Consider the following 17877-nt stretch of genomic DNA (forward strand, 5'->3'; position numbering starts at 1 on the left):
AGTCAGGTCATTCCCCTCATCAGGCTTTTGCAGAAGCAGCTGGAGAAAGTGAAGGAGGAGCTAAGACGGAGCGATTCCGCTCGGCATGTGGGACTTGTGGATGAAGCCCTTCATTCGCTTTGCCAGGATTCCAGGGTGGTCAATCTGTTGAAATCAGACCACTACGTTTTGGCCACCGTGCTCGATCCTAGGTTTAAAGCCTATGTGGTGTCTCTCTTTCCAGCCGACACAAGCCTGCAGAGGTGCAAAGACCTGCTGGTGAACACACTGTCAGCTGAAGCGGAACGTGACACGTCAACGGCTCCTTCTTCATTTTCTCCTGCAACTGGGGCTGCCAGGAAAAAACTTAGGTATCCTAAGCAACCCGCTGGCGGTGATGCAGGGCAGGCAGGACCAAGTTTGGACATCTGGTCCGGACTGAAGGACCTGGCAACAATTTCTGACATGTCTACTGTCACTGCATGTGATACTGTCACCATTGACAGAATGGTGGAGGATTACATCGGTGACAGCATCCAAGTAGGCATGGCAGACAGTCCATACCTGTACTGGCAGGAAAAAGAGGCAATTTGGAGGCCCCTGTACAAACTGGCTCTATTTTACCTGAGTTGCCCCCCCTCCAGTGTGTACTCCGAAAGAGTGTTTAGTGCAGCCGGGAACCTTGTCAGCGAAAGGCGTAGGAGGTTGCTTCCACAGAATGTGGAGAAGATGATGTTCATCAAAATGAATTATCAGCTCTTCCAGGGAGACCAGCCTCCAGAAGGTACAGAGGGACCTGTGGTGGTGGATTCAAGTGGAGACGAGTTAATACTTTGTGAGGATGAGGATGTACACACTGAAGAGGGTGAGGAATCGGTGGATGAGGAGGATGAGGATGACATCTTGCCTCCATAGAGCCAGTTTGTGCAGGGACACATTAATTGCCAGCTTGTTTTGTGGGGGCCCAAACGAACCAATCATTTCAGCCACAGTTGTGTGGCAGACCCTGGCGCTGAAATGATTGGTTTGTTAAAGTGTGCATGTCCTGTTTATACAACATAAGGGTGGGTGGGAGGGCCCAAGGACAATTCCATCTTGCACCTCTTTTTTTTCTTTGCATTATGTACAGTTTGGGGCCTAGTTTTTCAAACTGCCATCCTGTCTGCCACTGCAGTTTCACGCCTAGATGGGTCACGTGTTTGTGCCGCCCACTCGTGTCGCTTAGCATAGTCATCCAGCTACCTCGGTGCAACGTTTTGGACATAAAAACACTATTGTGAGGTGTGAGGTGTTCAGAATAGACTGGAAATGAGTGGAAATTAAGGTTATTGAGGTTAATAATAGCATAGGAGCAGAAAAACCTACAAATTCTGTGATTTTAGCTGTTTTTATGCTTTTTTTAAAAAAAATACAGATCCAAAACACAAAACCCAGAACCCAAAACACGGAAGGGTGGTTTTGGCAAAACCAATCCAGATCCAAAACACGAAGAAAGATCCAGATCCAAAACCAAAACACAAAACACGAAAAGTGGCCGGTGCACACCCCTACTTTAAATACAGTATTGTTATTTTATCATTGTTTATTATAAAGAAATGAAACCAGAAAACCGCGTAAGAAGCAAATCTCGCTGTTTTTAGAAAATGTTTTTTTTTTTCTTTAGGAAAACAAAACTTGACCCAATAAAATTAGTATGTCGGTATTTTATTTTTTTGCAGAGGAAACGATTCCTAAGAACTTTCTGCGCGTCTTAACTATACCATCTATAAAATAACTAAAGTACTAAATAAATAACAGAGAAAACACTTTAATGCTAGACATGTAAGTACATGTATAAGCAGACATTCCATTTATCCTCTTGTTGTTTGATGTTGTAATTTCATGATAAGTAGCTGTATATAAATGAATGTTACGAATTCCGCTGCCTACCCCATGTGACACCACAAGAACCCAGCTAGCGAGATCTTCCGCCAATAACAACCACCCGTTGTTTCCTTAGAACTAGGATACGGTCACCGGTACTTAGGCGGCTGCCTGGATTTATGCTCAAGGTAGTAGCAGCTCACATGGAGATACAGGGAATTCTATAGGTAAAGAATGTACAGTTAGGACTGACACAGTTGATGATGATAAGGATATCTATGGTCCAGATGTTGTGAGAGTCCAGTTTTTTGGGGGGGAAAATAGCTTGGGAGCCGATGGTGTGGCAGCTGTGCCGATGATGCAGCAGTGATGCTGATGGTGCGGCAATTATGCCGATGGTGCGGCTATAGCCGTATGTAAACAGTCTAGGGTTAGCAAATGGAACCCAAGCGGAACAGAGCAGTGGACAGCACGGCGGACAACGTGGCAGGGTGGAGGTGCGGGCAGAGAAGGGGTGGGGCAGGATGTTGCAGGGCAGTGGACAGAGGGGAGGGAGCAGAGCATGGGTGGAGCAGTAAAGGCGTGGGGTAAAGGATGGAGGCAGTGTACCCGGGTATATGCCGTGTTCCGTTAGTAGTATTATATAATATGTAATATAAATATTACATTATGTGTAATATTTTGCTGTGAGACCACTAAGTGCCTGTTTTAATGGATATTTGGCGAGCTCCGGGCAAGTATTCTACAAGTTGTGGTAGCCCCTATCCGTATAACCACACCCACTTTGCCATAAGACCCGCCCCTTTCATGGTCTGCAAATGACGGTTGTGCGTCAGAAAGCGGGACGGTTGGTAGCAGTACTTTTACATGTTTCAAACACACCTTTAAAATAAATGACGCTTCCTGACTCTCCTCAGGTCAGACACCAAACATGATGGGCATTATAAATTGTTAGAGGAGAATTTATTACGGGCAAAGAAACTTATTGCAGGACCAAACTGGGTGTTTCCTCCTCGTTATTGCATCGCCCGATTTATGAAAGAGTTAAGGTGCGTAACCACTATTTGATATTACTGAGCGATTGCACGATTACGACATCGTAATCGTGCAATCGATCGGTAATTGTGCACAAATCGTGCACCAAAATGTAGGCAACAACCAGCGATGCGCGCGCCCACTGGTCGTTTCCGACATTGTCCATCGCCTGAACATGCAGGCCAATCTGCCGATAATGACAGATTGCCCATGTTCAGGAATGATGGAGTGCGCATGCACTGAACGACTGATCATTCAGTGTAGGCACTGCAGGGGATCAGGAACGACGGTACGATTACGATGTCGTCATCGTACTGTCTTTCCTGATCGCACAGTGTGTACGCACCTTTATACAAACTTGAAGGGAAAAAAATAAAATAAAATCTATATTGAATCAATTTTAGGTGGGATCGGATTTGCTTTTATACAATAAATATTTACAAATAAACTGAATGGCCAGTGCTAGAGGTAAGGGCGTTAGCACATTGCGCCACTGGTCTGTAACCCGTTGGAGTGAATGGTTTCAGTTATTGTGGTATGTATGTGGGTAATTCAATCAGCCCCCAGGTTCTGTCGGATCCTCGTGGCTTGAGCGGTTACACAGTTTAAGTGTATTCAATTAGTATAGTCACGGTCAATGACGGGGTTAAAACAGATTTTTTTTTCCCACTGATTTCTGCTCATGACCAGACAGCGTGCGACCAAAAGTAAGCGAAGGCGGCTCTACTGTAATTGCCGGTTAGCGTTCTGTCGGAGCCGTGCAAGTTAATTGAATTGGCCCCAATGTTATGGGCAACTGCAGGGGCGTCAAGAGTGAGGTGGGGCAGGTACAGTGTACCCGGGCCCAGGCTTGTCTGGGGCACCCAAAGGGGGCTTGTTGCTCTTGCAGAGAAGTGTAGTAATGGCCCTTTTTACATGCACATTCTTAGTAATGCCCAAATACTTAGCGGGGCATGGTCACCCCTCCTATCTAGCACCCCGGCCCCGTCTGATGTCTCGGCAACCCTGGACGGCTCTTCACATCAATCGGAATGAAGGTAGGACAACATGAGTCATTTTACTGGCCACCCCTATGTGGATGCACATTAAAATGAGCAATGTTGCGGTCACAATGCGCCTCCATGACGAGCAGAGAATTGCGGCCATCGCTCGGCATTGAGTTGCCCCAATGTGTCTATTTTACATTTTGACCAGATTATTCCCCACCCTGACCTATGCTAGCCCGTGTTATAAGTGCGATTTTACAACCAGCTGTCAGGGGGGTGTCTGTGGAATTCCGAGATGTATTTGATCAATTATTCCCAGGTGCACGTTCCATTTGTCATTTGAATATAAGAGCGGTAATCCAGCAGCATCACTCACTCCCAACATATGGAGAACGCCTCCATAATCTCAGGCTGGTTGGCAAGGAGATAGCTGGAGATTGGGTAGTGATTATCTGCCCGTAACATCAAACTGCTGCCAAAATCATCAAAATGTATTTCCGCTCGGTCAGTTTAACTTTGGAATAGTTCACTGCAATCAGGACAGATTCACAAACCTTCCCAGAGATCAGTGTGGCTCGTTCATACTGGGTAACAAAACAGAGTCGTCAGCTTCTAAAAAACCCAGTGCTGAGAAACAGTCGGGAAACCGATGGATGGAATCCCGACCGCCGGCTTGCCGATTGTATGATCCCGTCAAGGGTTCAATGACAGGCGTCGAAATCCAGACGCCTGTCATTTTCCCTACGCCGGGAGCCCGACACCCGGCTTACCGATCGAAGGTAAGCTGGGCGCGGGGGAGGGTTTAGGTTTAGGGTTCCCGAGGGGGTTCTAAGGGTTAGGCACCCCACCGCGAGGTTATGTTTAGGCAAGGGGGAGGGAGGGTTAGGCACCCCCGGGGGGAGGTTAGTGTTAGGCACCACCCAGGGGACTTAGGGTTAGGCGGCGGGGAAGGGGGGAATAGGGTTAGGCACTTAGGGGGGAGGTTATGGTTAGGCACCCCTAAGGGAGGGTTAGAGGGTAGGATAGGTTAGTGAGTACTTACCGGGATTTTCAGTGCTGCCGGGATGCTGCTGTCGGGAACCATGCGGCCAGCGGTAAATCATACTGAATAGCTCTGCTGAATCGTGACCAGGGGTGTGCCATGTGTTAGGGGGATCATTACTGGCTGGGACCACTGAGGCAGTGGCCTAATGGTGCTCCTGGCTGTGGGCTCAGCTTGTGGCCAGCCTTCTTTGCGGAGTGCATGTTGTGAGAGGCCCCTAAAGTATTCAGGGGAAGTAACCCCAGAGAAGGAAACCCTGGAATAAAGGTACAGTAAGGGGCGCATAAGAGGAGTCGGAGATTATAAAATTTGTGCCAAATGGTGCAATTATCTTTTTATTGAGTTTGCAGATTGCTTTTTCGTGTGCCTGCATTTGTTACTGTAAGTATGTTGCATGCTTGTGTTGTATGCCCATAACTGGGGTTATGTAATCGTACTGTATAGTGTAAGTAACGCAAAACAATCCTTTTCCAATATCTGGCATTATAGTGCGTTCTGGTTACAATCACTTTGGAAATCTCAATTTATTGAAATGATCAACGAAGTAGATCACAGGAATCTTTCAGCCTGATTCCGGTGCGGATGGTGTCGCCCAGCCGCAGGGAAGCGGCTGTGCGATACCGCCCAACTAAAATGCAAACACAGCAGGAGGGGTCTGTAGGGAATAGACACCACCTGCATGTATCTGCCATCCCAGTGCTGCGTCCGTAGATGCTGCTTTAGATCACCATGTAGCTGCTCCCAGCCGGGCTGCGTAAGCCAAAGCTTGCTTAGTCTGGCTGTCGGAACCCCTATGCCAGGTCCAGGAAGTCTGCATCCAATGACACAGACCCTGGGCTTGGTACGCCTATAAAATGGGGGCATCACGCTCCTGTTTTGTAGAGCAATCATGGTTGCAGCCCCCACTCCGCCCCCGAAACACAGCAGCATGTCAGTAATGCCGCAGCTTTGGGGAGACTGCGAGTGATCACGCCGGCCCGGACCCATTCTGCAAATGTGCAGATCCCCAAACACCGGATATGTACGTAAATTATCGGGTTTCCGTACATACAGTATCTGAATCAGGCCCTGTATAACATTGATTCAGGTGTCAATGGGGATACAGAATAAATAGAAAGGTAGGGAAGGAAACCCCAATAACAATAATCACCACACTGAGAGGGAGATGTATCAAGCCTTGGAGAGAGATAAAGTACCAACCAATCAGCTCCTAACTGTCATGTTACAGGCTGTGTTTGAAAAATGACTGGAGCTGATTGGTTGGTACTTTATCTCCGTCCACTTTATTCATGCTTGCCTACCCTCCCGATTTGGTCGGGAGCCTCCCGAAAATCGGGTGCCGCTCCCGACCTCCCGGGAAGGCAGGCAATCCTCCCGGCTGCTGCCCCCCCCCCCTATCCGCCCCGTACTTACCTTAGAAACTCCCGCAGCGCGCGGGGGGGGGTGCGCTGAATCACGTCATTTTGGCTCTGCCCCCTGCTTCACAATGCCTGAAATATCAGCTTTGTGTAGCGGGGGCGGGCCAAAATGACGCAATTGCGTGGCTCCACCCACAAATACTCGTCAGCCAGCCCAGCCTCCTCACGATGGCCACGCCCCCCTCTAATGCCGATCTGGCTGCACCCTCCCAGAAAGTCGGCAAGCCTGACTTTATCTCTCTCCAAGGCATAGTAGACCCCTTTGAAAGGTAACTGTATCAGTGGCCTCAAGTACCAACACACAGCTTTTTCAAGTGTAGTTTTATTTGATTCACAGGAGACAGATATGTGACTTAAGAGATTTTTGCACATTAAACGGGTCCATCGTGTTACATGGCAGCCATGTTGTAAATTGGTGTAGGTTTGGCTTACACACGCCAAACTGGACCAAAATAGGCCCCACCTCCGATCCGCCCGAACCACACTATTTCTAGTGTATGATCAGAAACTTCCACTTTGGGCCAACACTCTCCTTTCGTGGCCTGCAAATCGCTATTTGTGTGGATGACCTTCCAGGAGCCCAGATAAAACAATTAGCACATAATCGCCCACTTCTGAAAAAGCTTTTCATGGAGATTGTGAAAGCGACACCTATGACCGCGGTGGTAAAGTGAACGTGTACTGCTACATCTGAGAGGCGTGTCATACATGTGATAGGCGTGTACTGCTACATCTGAGAGGCGTGTCATACATGTGATAGGCGTGTACTGCTACATCTGAGAGGCGTGTCATACATGTGATAGGCGTGTACTGCTACATCTGAGAGGCGTGTCATACATGTGATAGGCGTGTACTGCTACATCTGAGAGGCATGTCATACATGTGATAGGCGTGTACTGCTACATCTGAGAGGCGTGTCATATAACTGACTTACTGTACACCAACATATAAACGAGCCCCAATGCAGTCAGTAAGATCTACTTGGTGATAAAAACACACTGACACTTCTCAGAAAATGCATGTAGCCATAGGGATCATTGTGCCTTACAACTAATGCAGGGAAATTATACTAAGGATCCCATTTGAATGTATATCTCTCTGTTTTTTTTTATATATACAGTATAACAGCTTCATAATGGGGGTAAGGTGCAATCAGGGAGATTGCTAGACTCTTCAGGGAGACAGGGAGATTGCTGCTATTTCAGGGAGTCTCCCTGACAATGAGGGAGAGTTGGCAAATATGAATTAGCATATTCTGAGGCACCAGCCATAGCACAAATCTAAAAGCGCACATCCACTGCCGACTAGGCAAAGACAGTAAGATTACGACATCATAATCTTACTGTCGTTCCCCATCCCCTGCACTGACGATTACTCGTTCAGTGTCGGCACCCTCCATCCTCCCCGAACATGTCCAATCTGTCGTTATCTGCAGATTGGCCGGCATGTTCGGGCGTTGATTGATGGCGGAAACGACCAGTGGGAGCGCGCATCGCTGATCGTTTCCGACATTACAGTGCACAGTTTGTGCACGATTAATGAGCGATTGTACGATTACGCCGTCGTAATCGTGCAATCGCTCATTAATATCGCCTAGTGGATGAGCCCCTTAAAACTTGCATTTTGTTTTAATCTTTTATGCAAATACAACAACAAAATCACTTTTTGGTAGAATGTTGTTTACTGATTGTACTAATTCTACTCTGATAATTAATTACGTGTATGTTATGTGCAGCGCAATAGTTCATCATCTGCACGCATATTATATCAACTTATTCTTGTTTTAAAGGTGAACGGAATTGATCTGCGTGGTGCTTCCCATGAGCAGGCTGCGGCCGCACTGAAAGGCGCAGGTCAGACGGTATCAATTGTAGCACAATACCAGCCGGAAGGTAAGTGACTGGGCTGTGTTACTCCTCCTTACCTAGAGCTGTATTGGTACTGTACCTCATTATTATCGTTATCTGTATGTACCGTGACCGTCGGATTAAATGATTGGAGAGTTGATAAGTTGTGGTGTTTGAGAGAAATAAAAAAAACACAAAATTCTGCAGTACTACGTGTGTCCAGCAGGTGACACAATGCCAACCAATACTAACAAACAATGTACTACTTTGTTATTTCTATACAGACAGAGCTGTAGGGTAAGATACAGTAATTATATATTGCAATCTTGTGTCTTTGAACTCTTTATATTTTTGTTTCTGTAGTATGCATGTTAGGAATGGGTCTCATACACCACTGAGTATTCTGATACCACTAATTGTGTAAGTGTCTTCTGCTTAAGTTAAAACATCCTATATCCAATCACTTTATTACTGTAGATTATTTGGTAACCAGCGACGACTAATTTAAGAGGATACACTCACTTATACAGTAGTATAATAGTAAATTTGGATACGTGGCCATAACATACTTGCCTACTTTTGATAAAGCATTTCAGGTAGATTGTGAAAGCAGCACATATGAGCGCGGCGGTAAAGTGGGCGTGTACTGCTACATCTGAGGGGCGTGTCATACATGTATTAGGCGTGTACTGCTACATCTGATTGGCATGTCATAATACTGACTTCCATCCAAATGTAAATGAGCCACAAAGCAGTTAGTAAGATCTACTTGTTGATGAAAACACACTGATACTTTTCAGAAAGTGCCATAGGGATCATTGTGCCCTATAACCAATGCAGGGAAATTATACTAATGATCCCATTTGAATGGATATAATTATGTTCTTTGACATGTTTGTAATGCATACTTGCCGCGACTGTAGATATTTCCTCTCTGGGAAAAGCCCTGAGAGGAGATGCAGGTGGGCGGTGATGGGGGCCGGACTATCTGTGTCATGAAGCCCCCGCCCCTCAGTGCAAAATGCAGTACCATGATTCGCACATATTAGTGGAGCCAAATGATGCGCTTATTATAGAATTGTGTCATTAGGCGCTGACCCCTACTCGCGGATTCCCAATAAGATTCTCCCCAATCTGCTCACTTCACTAGGGGGTGCGGGGGGGCTACCCGAAAAATCTGGAACCTCCGACAGGTTCCGGGAGAGTAGACAGGTAAGTTGTAATGGGAGCTGTCTTGTAAGTTTTATTCAGCATAGTTTTCATTTTAATTATTTTCTCCTGTTTTGCTGTTGCAGAACTACTTCCATTAGATCCTACCATACACCAGGGGGAGGTGGTGCAGTACTACTTCCATTAGATCCTACCATACACCAGGGGGAGGTGATGCAGTACTACTTCCATTTAGATCCTACCATACACCAGGGGGAGGTGGTGCAGTACTACTTCCATTAGATCCTTTCATACACCAGGGGGAGGTGGTGCAGTACTACTTCCATTTAGATCCTACCATACACCAGGGGGAGGTGGTGCAGTACTACTTCCATTTAGATCCTACCATACACCAGTGGGAGGTGGTGCATTACTACTTCCATTAGATCCTACCATACACCAGGGGGAGGTGGTGCAGTACTACTTCCATTAGATCCTACCATACACCAGGGGGAGGTGGTGCAGTACTACTTCCATTAGATCCTTCCATACACCAGGGGGAGGTGGTGCAGTACTACTTCCATTAGATCCTACCATACACCAGTGGGAGGTGGTGCAGTACTACTTCCATTAGATCCTACCATACACCAGTGGGAGGTGGTGCATTACTACTTCCATTAGATCCTACCATACACCAGGGGGAGGTGGTGCAGTACTACTTCCATTAGATCCTACCATACACCAGGGGGAGGTGGTGCAGTACTACTTCCATTAGATCCTTCCATACACCAGGGGGAGGTGGTGCAGTACTACTTCCATTAGATCCTACCATACACCAGTGGGAGGTGGTGCAGTACTACTTCCATTAGATCCTACCATACACCAGTGGGAGGTGGTAGGATCTAATGGAAGTAGTACTGCACCACCTCCGACTGGTGATGGTAGGATCTAATGGAAATAGTACTGCACCACCTCCCCCTGGTGTATGGTAGGATCTAATGGAAATAGTACTGCATCACCTCCCCCTGGTGTATGGTAGGATCTAATGGAAGTAGTACTGCATCACCTCCCCCTGGTGTATGGTAGGATCTAATGGAAGCAGTACTGCACCACCTCTGACTGGTGATGGTAGGATCTAATGGAAGTAGTACTGCACCATCACCAGTCGGAGGTGGTGCAGTACTGCTTCCATCAGATCCTACCATACACCAGTGGGAGGTGGTGCAGTACTACTTCCATTAGATCCTACCATACACCATTGGGAGGTGATGCAGTACTACTTCCATTAGATCCTACCATACCCCAGTGGGAGGTGGTGCAGTACTACTTCCATTAGATCCTACCATACACCAGTCAGAGGTGGTGCAGTACTGCTTCCATTAGATCCTACCATACACCAGGGGGAGGTGGTGCAGTACTACTTCCATTAGATCCTACCATACACCAGGGGGAGGTGGTGCAGTTTTTAGTTTTAGGGGAAAAAAAAGTATTTAATTAATATAATTTCAAATGTTATTACTTGGATATTTTCTGAGGAACTCCTGGACCGGTGGCTTTTTCTCACTTCATTTGTAATCATTTTGTGCCAATTCCACCACAGCGTACAGAGTATATACCATTAATATTTCTCTGTAAGGGGTCTATAGAAAGCCCAGGAAAGGGTGCCTGTATCTTATCGTGACTCTAACTTCAATTTTGTCTTCCGTTTAACGGTGTCTCATACAGGAGGTTAAGGGGCTGATTTAGAGGTGGACGCACTGCCCAAGCATTGGAGTGACTTTTTGCAGCTGTCTGTAAGTCACGCCGAGCATGCGTCCGGATTGAGTCCGTACAGAGTCACAGTTGCAATTTCAGATGCACGCACTGAGAGGTGTATTGAGAATGTAGTGGGCATTCATGGGCGATGCACGGACAGAGGCCACGCCCGGATATGGTCCGATTATGGGCGTGTCGGTGAAAGTGACTGCCTACACAGACACCACTCACTATGGCCGTACTGAGACCAAGAAACTACACCTTCCATACCGCTGGGACAAGTTCCGGTGGTGTGACCCATGGCGTCCTCTAAGGATGCACCAATTGTTACTACTGCGTGTACGGACGCCAGAGCCATAACTAGAGCTTTTGGTGCCCTGTGTCAGAAAGAGCATTGGTGCCCATCCCCCCCACCCCCGCCATTTTTCGAATAGGTACAGAGGTGCATCCGAAAAGGGGTCATGGTCTCATGGGGAAGGGCCAGGAGGTGAAGAGATAGGGGAGGCCAGGAGGTGCTGGGGATAAAAGAAGAGGAAGCTACGAATGAGAATGATAATAACCAGGAATAGTGACAGGCCCAAACAGCGCCCCCTGCCCTGCAGTGCCCTGTGCCACGGCACAGGTGACACCACACTAGTTACGGCCCTGATGGACGCTGACAGTGGGCGTCTCAGTCCTTGCACAGTCATACGCACCAGGGAAGGACTCTAGCGGCAGTTGCATAATGTAGCAGACGGGTGGCAGCCCATATACACGTCCACTTCTGCACCCACCTATGAATCAGCCCCTTTCTGTAAAACCAGTGTATGTACTGTACCTGCAGCCAGTCATATTGTCACATCTTTACATTAGTTCTCCTTTACCCTCCCCCACCGTTTACATTATAATATAACAGTAACCAGACAACAGCGTTAACTAATCTGATTATTCTGCAATAATTGTAGGATAATAATGATAACAGTACTAACATAGAAACATTGTGCCTTTACTTACCAGAGGCATTGCATGTGTATATACTGAATATCAAACATGTGCCTACCATGTATAGTAATAACGTAATAACACTTTGGCTGCGGGAGGTTACTGTACTGTACGTATTATATTTTTGCTTTATACTGCAAGATCCGTGAAGGTCTTATTGATTTTCTGGGGCAGCTATAAGCTGACCTAGAAATCGTCTCATCCCTCAGCAGACAACGGGAATATTTCCCTCAGGAGTATCTGAATGACACTGTGTTTTCTATCTGCTTACAATGCATATTCTATTTTAATTTGATTTTTTATAAATTTTTAATTTGTTTTCTATTGCAATTTACGTAATTGATGAGTTAATTATAGCAACAAACGTCCAGAGGTTTCATCGGCAGCGGCATTGCCCCAAGTGGGAATTTACATGCTTCTGTCTTCTGCTTAGTGCACATCCATTGCAGGAACATAGGCGACCTTATAACAGGTGCACAGGTAACAGTAAGGGTGTAACCCATAGCAACCACATTATAGCTGGTATTTTGTAGCACAAGCTAGAAAATAACAGAAATGTCCTCATTGGCGCAGTTTTATTTTTTGTAGCTCTTGCAAATAATTTTTTTTCTTAAATGTGCCCCATAGCATTCTGGGTAGGCAATATTCCCTGGCGCAGCAGGCGGAGAGTGCGTGGAAGATTTGTGCGACAAACAAATGCTGTTCCATTTTTTCATTTGTTATTGGTAGTCTACTGTATATTCAGGGTGCTTTAGCAAATTCATCTTAAACAAACATTACTTTTGTAATAGAAAGAATTTCTATATGGATAACATACCGCATACATTACATTCAGATACATTATTATTATTATTATTACCAGTTAGTTATATAGCGCACACATATTCCGCAGCGCTTTACAGAGAATATTTGACCATTCACATCAGTCCCTGCCCCAGTGGAGCTTACAATCTATGGGCCTGATTCAGAGCCGGACGCTATTTGCGCTCACTCGTTCAGAAAAAGGGGCCGGCTATTTAAATTGAGCGCTCGCTCTTTGCGGTCTGTTGACGCCTCTATGTCTGAGCGAGCGAACGAAACGAGCGAGCTCGCTATTTTGTAAAGATGCCCCCCTGGCTGCTCGCATCCTACGTCATCTCCGCTATTTATTAGATTAATCGAGTACATCGAAAGGCGTCTGAACTGCTCGCAGTGCTTGTGGTTGGATTTTCCTACCGCAATCATGCGAACAGTTCAGGCTAAGAAACAACCAAGTGACGTGGTCGATGTCGCTGCTTTGTTAATTATGCACACCCTTAAAACGCCCGTTTTGACCGTTTGGCACGCCTGCGTTCGGATCTCCACTCCCCGTTTTCAAGCATCTTCCCCTGTTACCACCCACAAACGCCTCATTCTGTCACTCAAATTAGCAGGCACTCGCTATTTTGCGAGCGCTCAATTTCCGACCGCAATGACTGGTTGGCGCATGCGCATTACGACCCATACGCATGCGCAGATGTGCGAACATCGCTCAGAGCGAACGAGCGAGCGGCTCTGAATCAGGCCCTATATTCCCTATCACATGCTCACACACATACACACTAGGGTTAATTTTTTATGTTTTGGAGCCAATTAACCTACCAGTATATTTTTGGAGTGTGGGAGGAAACCGGAGTACCCGGAGGAAACCCACGCAAGCACAGGGAGAATATACAAACTCCACACAGGTAGGGCCATGATGGGAACCGAACCAACGACCTCAGTGCTGTGAGGCAGTAACGCTAACCTTTACACCGTTTGTGCTGCCCATCAACTCTAGTCCTAAATCGGGAGTGTAGGTACTATGTACTAAGCCTTGCAGAGAGATAACTTGGACGGAGATAAAGTACCAACCAATCAGCTCCTATCTGTCTTGTTACAGTCTGTGCTTGAGAAATGATAGTTAGGAGCTGATTGGTTGGTACTTTGTCTCCCTCCACTTTATCTCTCTCCAAGGCTTAATACATAGACCCCTAAGTAGCTGACCCATTCACCGATGCTGCAATGCAGGAGATATTTTGGATATGCCGATAGTCCCTATGTGCCTGGCATTCCCATTCACTAGTATGGGGACGACTACTCATCAGATTTGACAGCGGGTACTAACATCATCTTCAAATGGCGCTATCCCATTGATCTCCACTCCTTCCGACTGGAAGAAGATCTAGATTGAGAACAGTTGGAAACGGCAGATTTGGCTCTGGAACCACAAACCCCCGTGTTTCAGATCCATCATTTGTGCAGCTCCGATGGATTTATTAATAAATAGGCCCCAGTGCATTTCGGTACTACGTTGTACCCACTCATCATTTTTCCCAATTGCAGTACATAGGTACATGATCAATCATCACTAACTGGATCTGCATTTTTTTTTACTGTTGATCCAATAAAAACTTGACCTGTATCTTCAGAAGGACAATGGGGGTCATTCAGACCCGGTCGTTAGCGCCGATGCACTGGGACCGGGTCGATGGCCCCCCACAGAGCATGCGCACGACGGCGCTGGCGCCGTCGTGCGCATGTGTGAGACCCGCTACGACCGACAGCGCGGTCGTGGCGGGTCTCGATCCAAAGGGGGCGAGCTGTCAATGTTGATTGACAGCTCGCCCCGTTTGGAAGGCGGGCCAGGGGGGTGGCAGCCCAAACGGGGGCGTTCCCATGGGAACGCCTACCGTTTGGGGGCGGCCCCACTGACATCATTAGTGATGTCAGTGGAGAGCTTCCGGCTCAGACAGAGCCGACAGCTCTCCGGGGCTTACGACAAGGGAGACCCTACCCTAAGGTCTCGTTGTAAGCCCCGATGGTCGCGATGGTCTTGACCATCGCGACCATCACCTTAGGCGGTCGTAAGGCTGTGGGTGTTAACCCACAGCCTTACCACCGCAAAGGATGGGTGTGGGTGTTAACCCACAGCCTTACCACCGCAAAGGAGGATGTCTTGAAAATTCAAGACGTCCTCCCCTCATTCAGACCGACCGCACGCTCTGTGCGACCGGCTCTGAATGAGGCCCAATATACCTTTCCTGACTCTGCAACTGGAACGGTGTATACACTACATGATGTGTATGAGAAATCCTCCCCATCCACGTCGGAGCGATATATATCGTAAGATACATCGTACAAAGGGCCAGATTCAGAGACTGACGCAATGGCGATATATTATTTACGCAGATCGAGTTATTATTTGCCAGTGTGCATGCGTATAAGTCGCACTGGGCACGCACCGCGATTGCTTTGCCATTACGTTCCCACAGAGGATCCACTGGCAAAGTGAGTGACAGGTTGTCAGCATTTGGGGGTGATTACAGGGGGGGGTAAAAAAAAACACAGGTGCGTCTGACTGTTTGAAGCGCCGTTTCATGGGCGTGCATAAATTAGCCATTGCAACAGTATACAGTGCGAGGAAGAGCTTTGGGGGCAGGAGGCCCGGCAGACTGATGAAAATGTGGCCGTGTCGCGAGGATATGCCCCTTACCCACGAGGGCAGGTCCCTTTTTCAGGCGTGCTTCTTCAAGGTTTAGGTCTATACAATATAAATAATCCTAAACAGGATGGATATACAAGGGGGAGGGGTGGGGACTCCGCAGCATTAAGCAAATAGACATTCCTGGGCCTTTCTGAGCAATGTAACAATGCGACCCAGTGATTGCTTGTTACACCCCTAGAATGTTGTCTCCTCTTTTAAAGCTTTGAGGGGTCTATTTACTAAGCAGTGTTAGGAGACAGAGTGGAAAGTGATAAGGTGCCAGCCAATCAGCTCCCAACTGTCATTTTTCAAACACAGCCTGTGAGATGATAGTTGGGAGCTGATTGGCTGGCACCTTATCACTTTTCACTCTCCTAACACTGCTTAGTAAATAGACCCCTGAGTGTCAGCAGAATTCACACTTACCTACTCTCCCGGGAGGCTCCCAAAAATCGTGTGGCACTCCCAGCTGCCCAGAAGAGTGGGAAAATCTCCCCGAAACCAGCCGCTACCAGCCACCGACAGAATTACTATATACTGTATATATAATTTTATGACAAATTTCCTGTTTCTCATTGTTAAAAATAGATTATTGTATGTAAAGCTATGAATTACGCCAGGACTGTACTTACTGAGATCGCAAATGTACAGCGGCGATTATTTGGAACATTATACGCTGCATATGTTGCGCTCAGTATATAATGTTTCCTGTAATCATGCGCTTATTTCATTTTCTGCTAGAGCACTTTGCATGACGCACACATGTTGCGCTTATCAGGCAGTTATCAGTTCACGTGAATCACACTGTAGGAGAGGTTTCTAAATCGAGGTCTGTCTATCCCGATGAAGTCCTTTGGGACTATTAGTAAAGGATCAAAGTGATGTTTCGCTATTATCTCAGCCTGGAAGAAGCTGTTATTTTCCGTTCTATGACAGTACACGGTAAGGCACTTAGCAGGTATCTACCACATTCTATCATTTTCACCTGAAAACCGTATCAGTCAGTCCTTTAGTTGCACTTTGCTCATTTGCGAGGCCGACCCCAGGTAGCAGCACCCTGTGCAAGAAATTTTGGTGCGCCCCCTCCCCCAATATTCAACTATATCCAAAATGTATACTTTTATTAACCAAAAAATATATTTCCTAGTTTTTCATTAAACTATTAAGCCACAGAAGAGAAACAAAGAAATACCGAGGCCTCAAGCCCCCACATGGGAAATAAAACCCACACATTGGCCCACATGTGATTAAAAGACCCACGTATTGGGCTGTATTCAATTAGGTGCGAAAAGCCGTTTTTCACCCGTTTTTTGGCGAAAATTTCCCCCTGATAATGTATCTCTGTATTCAATTCCAGTCCGTTTTCGCGGAAAGTCAATGCACTGAAATTCTCCACAGAATAGCAGAAGAAAAAAGGTGTAAAATCTATATTTTGGGGTGCAGATGTTGGGAAACCACTCAGAACCCTTGGTACACCCCCCAAAAGGACGATTCACCCCCAAAAAAAGAAATAAAAAATTACAGGAACACCCCAAAAAACGCTTTAGAAATTTGGGGCGAAAATGAAAAAAGTGGGAGGACAACTTCAAAAACTAGTGAAATAAGATTCTGGGGTGCTCTAAGAAGGGGCCAAGTGTTTTTGGGATTGCAGGTGTTTGTATGACAGCGGAATTAAACTTTTTCTAACACTTCACTTTAGAGACATTAAAATATGCTAACACCCATTTTCAAGCACCCCAAATTTGATGGGACTACTTATTTGCTCCAAAAAACACTGCTTCATGCCATTCTATCACACTTTTACCAAGACGCTAAAAGCAACCAATTACCACCACTTACAGTAAGGACCCTAACTAGTTCAATTAGGTCTAATACTAAACTATCATAATGATTTCCAAAGTCAGCCCATCTTTTTCTGGGGTACAGAGCGATTCCCTCAATTCATCCTGCACTTTTCGCCTGGTTCACATTTGCCAGGTCCCGTTTTCGCTTGTTTGGCAATTTAATACGGAGTAAATCGGGAGCGCGCACAAAAAGTTTTCGCCTGTTTTGGTGAAGGCGGCAAAAAGTCGGGCAGGCGGAACTTTCTCGCCTATGCAAAACTAATTGAATATGGCCCATTGTCCCCAACAGGAAAAAAAACACACACACATTGGCCGCCACAGGGAAAAAAACACACATATTGTCCCTGACAGAAAAAACACACATATTGTCCCTGACAGAAAAAACACACATATTGGGGGTCATTCAGACCCAGTCGTTAGCGCCGATGCGCTCGGACTGGGTCGATGGCCTCCCACAGAGCATGAGCACGACGGCGCCGTCGTTAGAGCTGTGG

At 46.7% G+C, this 17877-nt stretch overlaps 1 protein-coding gene across 4 annotated transcripts in view; it reads left to right on the forward strand.

Annotated features, from left to right (window-relative positions):
- Positions 1 to 17877, forward strand: part of DLG2 (discs large MAGUK scaffold protein 2) — a 1239761-nt gene that overhangs the window by 807651 nt on the left and 414233 nt on the right. For all 4 annotated transcript variants that reach the window (XM_088479798.1, XM_088479797.1, XM_088479799.1 and 1 more), the window contains one exon: positions 8113 to 8215. In XM_088479798.1, coding sequence (XP_088335924.1) covers positions 8113 to 8215 — 103 coding nt within the window. The remainder of the gene's footprint in view (positions 1 to 8112; positions 8216 to 17877) is intronic.

This window comes from Taudactylus pleione, unplaced genomic scaffold (genome assembly GCF_031769625.1).
Source record: "Taudactylus pleione unplaced genomic scaffold, aTauple2 ptg000245l, whole genome shotgun sequence".
NCBI classification, from domain to species: domain Eukaryota; kingdom Metazoa; phylum Chordata; class Amphibia; order Anura; family Myobatrachidae; genus Taudactylus; species Taudactylus pleione.